The following is a 10294-nucleotide window of genomic DNA, read 5'->3' on the forward strand; positions in this document are numbered from 1 at the left end:
GTATTTCAGTGGGTTGGAGAGCTTCCCACAAACACAGCTACATGTAAACCCTTAAACACTGCAAATATTGGGCTTCTCCTTGAGTTCAGCAGTGCAATCTTTTGCTCTTTTCACATACTTGTGCATTCAACGCATGTTACATTTGCAAGGGGGATGAGCAGAGTGCTTTCTGTTTTTACAAGCACATGGCAGAGGAGTGGTGTGACAGTACCTCTGTGCTACAAGTGCCCATAAAAATGATGACTTTGGGTGCACCTGTTTATCACCAAGGCTTGCTGTGAAGAGTTGGGAACTAGAAGGAGCCATGGGTTGTTCCTTTTTCAGGACAGGGAGAACAAATGTGTTAAGTATAAGGATTGGAGACACAGAAACCAGATTTGTATTAAACTGATGCTTTCTAGAAACAATTGCACTCAGAATGGAGTGATGGACTTTTCTTTGGGTTAGGGAAGGTGGAGGGGCTTATGGTAAAGCAATCTGCTTTCTTAGCGACAAGAAGTGAACTAACAGATGCCTTCTGTGGAAAACTAATGGAATTTTCTCTTGTATACTGTTGATAGGTTTTTTAATTTAATTGATATTCTTCTGAACTACGGGATTACCCTGCTTGGGATAAATTTGGGATATTGCCTGTACCATGAGAAGTTTACTTTGTTTCGACGCTTCTTGAAGATGGGCTGTCCACTGCCTTCCCACCAGGAGCTACCAGAGTTTCTAAGCTACGCAGTTAAAGCCCTTGAAGGGTACAAGGAATGGCTGCCTTATCTGCTCTTGGCTGGCTTTAATCCAGTGAATTTACTGTACAGATTCTGGTAAACAGATAATGTTACCTTGTTTTCTTAAATATTGCATGCTCATCTCTAAAGCTGTTGCTGATGCTATTTAACATGTGCCTTCAGAGGACAACACAAGACACTCACATGCCTTGATCAGGAATGGTGAGGGTTATGGAAACTCTGAAGTGAAAGATTAATGCCTGGCAGCTCAATTGAGCAAAACAGATTTCTTTTAGGAAGAAAGTTAGAATGAGGACTGCTGCTCTGAAGAATGACATCCATTCTCAGTTTTTACATTCAGCATTTCTTAAAATCCCCCCCAGATTTTGTTGCAAGTTGAGTTTGTATGTGTAATACAGTAATTGTAGGAAGAATTTCAAATACTGAGAAAGAGATTGGGAGAGATGGGAAACAAATGTAAGGTGAAGCTGGCCCAGGGGTGGGAGAGAAGGAAAGGAATAGTTAGAGGCTGGTTTAAACAAAATCCTGTGGTAAAAAATAAGTAACTGCTTGGTAGTGCTTTGTATCAGGCACTGCAGAATTAGATATGTATTTAAAATTAGGAAGTTTTTGTATGTTATTTTTCTCCTGTTCATATTGTGTTGGACAGTAGAGGAGCATATGTAAAGCATGGCATGTCTGCTTCTGCTACATTTTGCATGCATGCTCAGAATATTCAGTTTTTCATTCAGATGAAGACTAAGGGTTTTATATATCTAGCCAAGAAGATGTACTGTGAAATTGCATGGCTGTTCATCATGTGCAATACTAGAACAGCTGTTTTACTTGCTGTTACTTAAACCTCTGTAAGCTATTGCTAGAAGTTTAGAATGTAAATTACACTGATTTCTGAGTGCTTGTGAACACCATTTCTAGTAGGAAAGTTTCTAACTGCAAACTTTGTTGATCTGTTTTTAAGTAGTTAAATAAATACATGTACTCTGACTTCTATTTCCCCACATGTGATAGTAGTGCCTTTTATGCCCTTGTGCCTTGACACCTTACTCAAATTTAGGTGCAAATTGAATAAGAAATCAGTGCAGAGAAGTGTGCTCCCTGTTATGAAGGCACTTACATTTGAGAGCAGGTATTTTTCTCTTGCAGTCTGACTGTCTTTAAAAAAAGTGAAGGAGGAAGATAAAGTTATGCTGGTAAAGGGTCATGCTATCAAAATTACTTTGAATTTCTCCTTATGTTTTAAGCACAGAAACAGGAAAATGTAGATGAAGAATGTTAGAGAATAAGAAAGCTTTCTCTGTGTTGCTTCTATTAATATATTTACATTACTGTGTAAAATGATATTTTACAGTAGTTTCTGTTACTCAGGATTCACTCTGTGAGTGAGGATGTCCTTAATTTCATTCTGGAGTTTACGAACTGGAAGAGGCTTCCTCCAGCTGTAGAGCAGGACCTTGCAAACTACAAAGAGAAGTTCAGTTGGACTCCCAAGAGCCATTTTGGTAAGCAAAACAATTAGGAAAAAAAGTTTGTGTGTATAGCAGTCTCCAGGATGTAAGTGGGAAACAGCTCTTTGTGTGAAGGAGGTCAGAAAGTCAATAAAAACTGCCTGTCCAGAAGCTGGGCAGCAGAAACAACAGTTACCTTAAGCAAACAAGCAAACCACATAGAATCATAGAATTGCTCAGGTTGGAAGAGACCTTAAAGATCATTGAGTCCAACCATGACCTAACCATACTACCCTAACTCTAACAACCCTCTCACATATTTCAGGTAGGTGTTCTCAATTTGGGTTATCTTTTCCACTTCATATTAATGTGTATGCTATGAAATACAGGCAGTGACTGTAAGTTGGTCTCCCTCAAATGATGTGGTTAGCCTCTTGGAAGACTGAAAGGAAGGTGATCACTGTTACTTGGTTACATTTTCTAGACAATATCCCACTGAGTTTGTTTTTTAATTTAATTTGTATTCCCCGTGATGTGTCTGCTGTGTTCTGCAAGCATTTGAGAGTAATTAAAATACATACTATCTAAATCATCATATTAAATATCCGTAAAGCCATGAGTTTCTTATTACTTCTATAATTGAAATGTGGTCAGCCAAACAGAATCACTAGCAGACTGTCCAGGAGCACCAGTGCTCACTGCATTCACCCAATAGAACAGCAGCTCCAGCATACAGGCATTGCACTGAGACTTATGCATTCAGTATGCATGGGGAAGCTATGCTCCAGTGTCCTTGTTTAGTGCCTCATCTTAAAGCATGTTCTTCCTTAAAAGGGGCTGTCATCATTTTGAAAATGTCTGAATTACATTAGTGTTATTAAATAAGATTTTCTTCGGATTATTTAATACGAATTAGGATATCTTTTTGGAGTGAAAAAAGTTCTTAATTTCAATATAGAAGGATAAGCACGGCAGGTGTGGAAACGATTGCAGTTAATACTATAGCCAAAATACTGACTCTAGCAGCAAAGTGTCCTTCACAGGCAAGACTTCAGTATCTGGTAGAGACTGGAGTTTCACACTGGGATCATCTGTCTAAAGCAGTACCTGTAGATGAGCGGTGTATGATTTTGTTCCCTGTTTGACTTCTGTCATTTTTCAGCCGTCATTCCTGCCCTGTCTCACCTTTGTCGCCTTGAGATCCGGTCCATCTTAGGGAGTGAACGTCTGCGATCTGACCGGTTTATCCGGGCTTTGCCCTTGCCAGTCTGCCTGCAGGACGACCTGCTGTACCTACAGCTGCTTCCTGTCAGCGCTGCACCGGGAGCAGAGGAGAACCTGAGGCACAGAGAGGAGGGAGCTCCCTCTGCTGCTGCCTCCAGCTCTGACAATACGGAGAAGGGGGATGCCTGTAATTCCCCTGCTAGGTGATGGCACTGCCAGCGACTGAACTCGGTGGCTGCGGACATTGTAAATGCAATAAGCAGACAACAGAGAACTGTTGTAAGTAACTTTGTAGTAACAAGTCTTTTCATGCTATAGTTTTATACTTTGTTGGGAAGTTTGTTGGAAGTTCAAGGATATGCTCATCAAAAAGTCTGTTGTAACCTTCTAAGTCTGCAAATGTTTTCTGATTTTGAAAGGAATTTATAACTCTTACGGAGTAAAATTACCTTGTTCAATGAACAGAGGCTGTACATAGTAACTGAAGTCTATTTGGTCAGGCACTGTTAATAGACACTGCATTCCAAGTATGGCATATACCAAATGAAATATCTGGAAGTCGAGGACCACAATATAGTGTTGTTAAGAATTTCTTTGGTTGAGGAGTGATCTAATTAAACCAGATAGAAAACTAATGAGAAAGAAAAATGTTTTTTTCCTTCTGTCTGCATTCAACACTCAAAGTGCTGTTCTTTAGCCATCATTTTCAGTCATCTTTCAGCACATCTTCCTATGCCACTTCCTTTGGAACGGTTCCTGTTTGTGTTACCAAGCTGCTCCTCTTGTCAGTTTTTTTCTAGTAGTGAAAAGCAGATCACTGCCTATAACGATGAACAAGGTTTCCACCTTACTCAGTGACTTATACACCAGTGTCTTTGAAACTGTTTGTAACTTTGATTCCAAGTAGTAATTTCTTAAGAATGTTCCCCACGCCTCAAACACGTTTACAGTTAGCACTGAACTCTGTGTGAGCTGCATCCAAGATCTTGAGAAAGGTTTGGAGCTTTCTGCTCAAATTTACTGTGCAACATAGGTCAAAGTTTGTGTTCTTCAGTAACAAAATTGATTACGGAATAAAGGTAACCCTTTTCTCTGAATGGGATTTCTTGCATAAGATCTGATTAACTTGTAATTTTTTTAAAAAATACTTCTGTACCATGCTACATCAAGCTGCACATTTTCATTAGTAGTGTACAACACATCAAAATCAGTGAATTTTCTTTGTGTTAGCAGCCCCTTCCTAACAAGGGACATATGAGGGAAAAAGTAACGTTGAGGTCTTCTTACCATTTTCAAGTTGGTTTCATTTTATGCTCCATCTGCACCTAACTGGGAAAGGGGCAGCTCTGCCACATCAGCAGCCCTTCCCTGGTTGGGTAAAAATGGCTGTGGGAAGGCCAGGAGAGCCCCCATCCTCTACGGAGGAAATTCCCACTTGGAATGTGGGGAAAAGGACTCTCCCTTTGGAGAAAGTTCCCCCCTTGCTTTTAAGAAAACTCCTATGTGGATTGCTGGGAATTTCCTCTCTCTTTGCAGGGAACTCCTAGTGGGGATTGTCAGGAAACTCCTTCCTCACATCTGAGGAAATTTCCACTACAAATGCCAGGAAAAGCCTACCTCATTTTAAAGGAAATTTCCCCAAGAAGTATCAGAAATTCCTCCCTCGCTGTGGGACTAATTACCACTTGGGTTCCCAGGTAATTGTTAGGGGAGTTACCATCCCCCTTTGACAGAAATTCCCATGTGGAAGGCCAAGACCTCCCCCCTCCCATGACACCGGATGAAATTCCCACTTTGATTAATGGTTATTTTCCCCACACTTGGAGGAAGATGCCCTGTGGAATAGGAGGAACTTCCCTTTGCTTTGGAGAAAATTGCCATTGTGAGTGCAAAGAAGTCTCCTGCACACAATGGGGGAAAGTTCCTCCTTGGAATGCAAGGAAACTCTTCCAACTGCACTCCCTTACCCTCCCACCCCTTGCAGCCCCCATCCGTGTGCATCCCCGCTCAAAGGTTTCCCAGCAATGCACAAATGCACCCAGGCTGATATGGGCAGCACCTCCTGGCCACACTGCGTGCTCCCCTGTCCCATTATCAAGGTACATTCCTTTCACCCCTTGCACTGGGTGCCCTCTACACTCAGCAGCTTGTAAATAACTCATTTCCCACATAGCAAGGTACCTGTCTACAACCTTTGAGCCTGGTGGGGCTGGGCAACATTTCACAATGGGAGAGGCAGCCCGAGGTGAACAGAAGCAGTTACAGTGCTGTGCCAGCATGGACACAGCAGCAGAGCAAAAATGGCCTGAAGTAATGAGATTGCCAAAGCCGTTCACTTTCCCTTTACTTGATTTGCAAACTTTTAGCCTGTGGGGCTGGGGTGGATTTTGCAGAGGGCTCTGCAAGGCAAAGGGGAGGGGGCAGGACTCCAGGTACTGGGGCTGGGGCAGGATGGGGTGGAGACGAGGAGGCATGCTGCTGCAGGGGAGGGCAGCATGAGATGCTGCCAGAGGAGATGGCACTTCCCAACCCTGCCTGGCTTCTGCCCTTGGCTCAGCGGAACATTGGAGCCCACAGGCAGCCTTCCCTCTTGTAGCCCACAGGCCCCAGCATCAAACCTCCCCACAACCACAAGGACACGACACCACTGTACAAAAATCCCTCCTTCAATGAACTGAAAAAACAGCCGCGTCTCGACAGGGTCGGTGGAGGTGCCAGGACACCTTGGGAAGCCCACTGTTGCCTTCGCTCTAGGAACGCTCTCATCCTGAAGATGTGAAGCTGGCGCCATCTCCACCAGGCTCACTGGTAGTAGTTGCTGAAGGCGTGAAGGATATACAGGAAGGTCGTGATGAAGGCAAAGAACTGCAGGAGAGGAGGAGCAAAAGTTGGAGTCAGCAGAGTCCCCACAGGGTACAACTCCATTGTCTCACAGTGTTCTCTGTCTGTGGAAACCACTCAGCCAAGAGCTCCCTCCAGCCTCATAAAAGAAGCAAAGCCCCCACATTGCCCAGGATGTCCCTGAGAGGCTGAACCCCAAGAACCCCATTGTGCTGACTGCACAGTGTGATGGACAAAAGAAGCTGAGGCTGCTGGGTGATACAAGCTTGGGTTGGAGTGTCCCTGCCTTTTGCAGTCATATTTGCTTCTGCATCTCCCCGGGAGAAGCTGCCAGTGTGCTTCTGGACTGACTCACCGATGCCGCACAGTTGAGTTGGTAGTAGAGTGGTGAGCTGAAGTTGAACTCGGAGTTGATTGTCGCGTTGGCTTGCAAGACAGCAGCACTCAGGTACAGAATGGCTGTGGCACCGTGGTACAAACTATCCTGCAAAACAGGGGAGTGGCATGGATCAAAAATCACTCTGCCTTTCTTTCTTCCATTCACCCTGGGGACAAGACGCTACTGTCCAGCCTCTGCGTGTATGAGTGTACAGATAGGACACACACCCAGATGAGGGCTGGAACCAAGCACTGCCTGGCTGCTTCACAGCATGCTCAGCCCTCCTGCTTTCACCCAAGGGAACCCATCTCCAGCTGGAAAAGCACAGAGCCCTGCCACAATCTCACGGGTTGATGGGCACGGAGGTGGGAATAGCTTCTGTCACACTCTGAGCTCTTCTCCTTTTTTCTGTGCTCCAAATGGGGCTGAATGTGACGAAGTGCTGTGCAATGGCATAGCAAAACCTCCTCCAGGCGTTTCCAGGAAATGCCTCGCTGTGTCCCCACTGAGGAAAGGGACACTTGTGTGCAGACGGCACGGCCAACCCATCTCCAGCTGCCGCTGCCACCCACCTCTGCCCGTTTCTGAGCCCCTCCTTACCAGCACTTTCCAGTTGTTGCTGTTTCTGTGAAAGCCGAAGAGGTAACTTATGAGGAGCAACAGGGAGATGAGGCAGGAGGTAAGGGACACGTACATAACCCATCCCTGCAGCAGCGGGAAGGAGACTGAGGTAGCAGCAACGAGGATCCAAACCCAGGCCCCGCAGATCTGATGGCGACAAACACAGGCACCTCTGGTGAGCACAGGATGGGGAAAGCCCTTTCTTCTCCCTGAATCCTCGCATCCCTCCTTCTCAGATCAGCCTTCACCTTTGGGCAGTGCAGCCCAGCCTCCGTGCAGGGCATCCTTGGACCGGCGGCAGCATCGCAAGCTGGCACAAGTTGCCCTTTATGCTCTTGGGAAACACCTCCCAATGTTTCTTACAAAAAGGAAGTCATGGCTGCTTTGTTTGACAGAAGGAAAAGCCTCACCCTGAGGGCTTCGGCAAGAAGCCAGCAGCACACTTTTATCTCAGAAACGTGAACCACTGATGTCAGCCCAGCCCTGCCTGCACATTAATCTCCTGGGCCTGAAATCACAGCACAAGGAAGTCGTCTTCTGACTTCACATAGCAGCCCAGAGTGAGTCGCTTGCTCCATATCCACCTCCAGTAGTTACTGTGCAGAATACAGCACGTAGGGCCGCTTCAGTAAGCTCCATGCCTTGCCAGCTGTGTTGGACAGCCTCCCTGGTTTACACTGACTGCACCCACAAGGTGTGGATGGTGTGTGCTGCTGGTACCACATCACTGCAACAAGCTGCTGGGCCCTGTGTCAAAGTACAGCAGCAGCTACTGTAGCCAGTCAGGCTGGATGCCCTCTGGACTCAGTCACAACATGAAGATTTATGGAATTTTACACAGGACAAGAAGCCCACTTGCCCATAGCCCTCGAGACCTCGCAAAGACTTAATACAAAGAAGAAAATGCCTTTAATTATAAGCTATTTTCAATTTCTGTTTGCTAAGTAGAGCTGCTGCTGCTCCCCAGGCACACAACAGTCTTCAGCCTTTCTTAGCTAGCTGGCAGCCCCCTGTGCAGGCTCTGTGCTGGTGCTGGAACTCAGCTGGTCCTCAGGGTGCACTGAGAACAATTTAGTCAAGAAGAGTACCTCTGTGTTCGGTATAAGCTAAAAGAAAAGAAGTTACTTTTCATTCAGCCTATTTTCAGGATTCTTCAAGGGCTCCTCCCGAATTGTTAACACCAGTGTTCCCTAGAGTCGCTACCCAGGTGGCAGAGCACAGCAAAGCTGAGGGTACTTACTATCTCCGGCAGGATGAAGGCGTAGGGAATGGTTTTAAAGACGACTGGTCCGGAGGGCAGGGTGGACTGTGAGGTGGCTGCAGTGGGAGATGCCGATGCCATCGCTCCTCAGCTGACACCGTGGCTGCTCGGACTCCGCTAGGCTCGCATGTGTCAGTGCTGCACCACTCCCTGCGGGGTTTTAACCGACACACCCGCGGGGACGTAATCACAGAGACCAGCCCAGACTGGCACCACGCTGCTTCCTCCAGTCAAAGGAGTCCTCACTAACCCCCCAGTTATCTCCTAATGCGCTCTGCTGCCAACACAGGTTTGGGATGGGCTCCCAGACCTGCCAGCACTGCCACTGGCAGCAGCACATAGTCAATTTGACGAGAAACGAAAAAGAATGCACACCGTACTAGCACAGAAATGCTTCCTACAATCCGGTTTTGTCCTTGGCACTCTCTCAAGTGTGAAGTATTTTCGTTTCCACTCTCTTTGCCTCCTCCCCTTTCTGCTCAGGTTTCTGCTGCTTGTTCACAACAATCCCCCCCACCCACAGGACATGTCCAGCCCTCAAACACTTACAGCCTGCCACGGCCTTGACAAACATCTTCTACAGGCAGCTCAATGCACTGGTAAAAGATGGGAGAGTTTGTTTGCTCAGAAGAACATCCGCTAAGAGACAGCTTTGATTTCCAGCTCTTTGTAGCTGTGCTTTGGATTTCATGAAGGCACCCTTTGTTCTGCTTCACCCACTCAAGTGTAGAAAATAACCAAAGGAATAAAAACCTGAAGGTCACATCTCTGACCTATGTCACAGAGTAGACAGAAGGACACCACCAACTTGGGCAATAGTCTGCAGCAAGAGGAGGATGATATCCTACTGCAATATCATATATATCTATTGGAAGGGCCAAATTTAGCCCTAGGAATTTGGCTTCCAGGCTCTTGAACAACGCAGAATAGAATCAAATCCATGATGAGGAACATCATCTGAACCTGTCCTAGGCCAGGGGAATGTACTTTGCAGGACTTCCAAAGTCTCCAGTTTACAAATGCTGTCAGTGAGGACTGGCCTTGCACTCTACAGTGCTGTGATCATTGAAAGGCCTTGCTTTAAATTATTTCAGATCAGTTTGGATGTAAATTCATGTGTGACTTGGTAAACGCTCACCTCATCAGACACTGTGGCAATGTGCCCATCCCCATGGACAAAGCGTGCAGACATCCAGATACTCCAGCACAAAAGAGAAATCAGACGAGTAACCTCCTACCAGGAGTGTGTAGCACATAGGGCCTGTGGTTACACAGTGCTCGGGGAAAAGAAGCCCTAAACATCCTGGTCCGTGTGAGAAATACCCTGCAACTCATCAGCCTGCACTCAGAAGTCAGCACAAAGTGGGCTAACCCATGGTCTAGCCATGCAGAGGGGAATCGCAGCGTTCCCTGAATTCTCACCACCATTTATTTGTACTGGGTGGGGTCAAGCACACATTCCTGTGAATAACTCAACCTTTTCCTGAGTGAGAACGGAAAACAGTAAAACAGTCTAAATAAGGAGCAACTTGCTGTCTGCTGATTGGACAAGAGATTACTTTTTTCCTGACCTTGTTCCACAGCATTCTTAAAGACCGTGGCTGTTTTCCTGTCCTGCTACCAGTCCACTTGGGTGCTGAAACAGTCTTTTGTTCACCCTGGTCAAAACAAAACTGGAAATTAATTGAAAGCTGAGTGAGGGAAGTGCTGCCACAGTGTTTGCTTTGCTTCAGCACAGAACAACCATGGCTACAAGAGGTTCATGTCGCAACAGACAGCCATAGCC

At 46.0% G+C, this 10294-nt stretch overlaps 2 protein-coding genes across 7 annotated transcripts in view; one reads left to right on the top strand and one right to left on the bottom strand.

Annotated features, from left to right (window-relative positions):
• ASB3 (ankyrin repeat and SOCS box containing 3) overlaps positions 1 to 10294 on the top strand; it is a 32477-nt gene that overhangs the window by 21041 nt on the left and 1142 nt on the right. For 3 of the 4 annotated variants that reach the window (XM_040697274.2, NM_001031517.3, XM_040697273.2), the window contains exons 8-10: positions 561 to 812; positions 2103 to 2236; positions 3345 to 4503. In XM_040697274.2, coding sequence (XP_040553208.1) covers positions 561 to 812; positions 2103 to 2236; positions 3345 to 3613 — 655 coding nt within the window. In that variant the 3' untranslated portion in view covers positions 3614 to 4503. Of the gene's footprint in view, positions 1 to 560; positions 813 to 2102; positions 2237 to 3344; positions 4504 to 10294 lie in introns of those variants that run through there. The other variant, XR_001465585.4, reaches the window with a different exon arrangement.
• MALL (mal, T cell differentiation protein like) lies at positions 6057 to 8642 on the bottom strand. 3 transcript variants are annotated; one of them, NM_001199428.2, is made up of 4 exons: positions 8488 to 8642; positions 7227 to 7394; positions 6603 to 6731; positions 6057 to 6271 (listed from the first exon to the last, which is right to left on the bottom strand). In NM_001199428.2, the coding sequence occupies exons 1-4, from the start codon at positions 8587 to 8589 to the stop codon at positions 6209 to 6211; spliced, it is 462 nt and encodes a 153-aa protein (NP_001186357.1). In that variant the 5' UTR covers positions 8590 to 8642; the 3' UTR covers positions 6057 to 6208. The 3 variants fall into 3 exon arrangements, with proteins under 3 accessions (NP_001186357.1, XP_046794631.1, XP_040552925.1); XM_046938675.1 differs by lacking the exon at positions 8488 to 8642 and adding an exon at positions 7496 to 7549; XM_040696991.2 differs by lacking the exon at positions 7227 to 7394.

This window comes from Gallus gallus, chromosome 3 (genome assembly GCF_016699485.2).
Source record: "Gallus gallus isolate bGalGal1 chromosome 3, bGalGal1.mat.broiler.GRCg7b, whole genome shotgun sequence".
NCBI classification, from domain to species: Eukaryota; Metazoa; Chordata; class Aves; order Galliformes; family Phasianidae; genus Gallus; species Gallus gallus.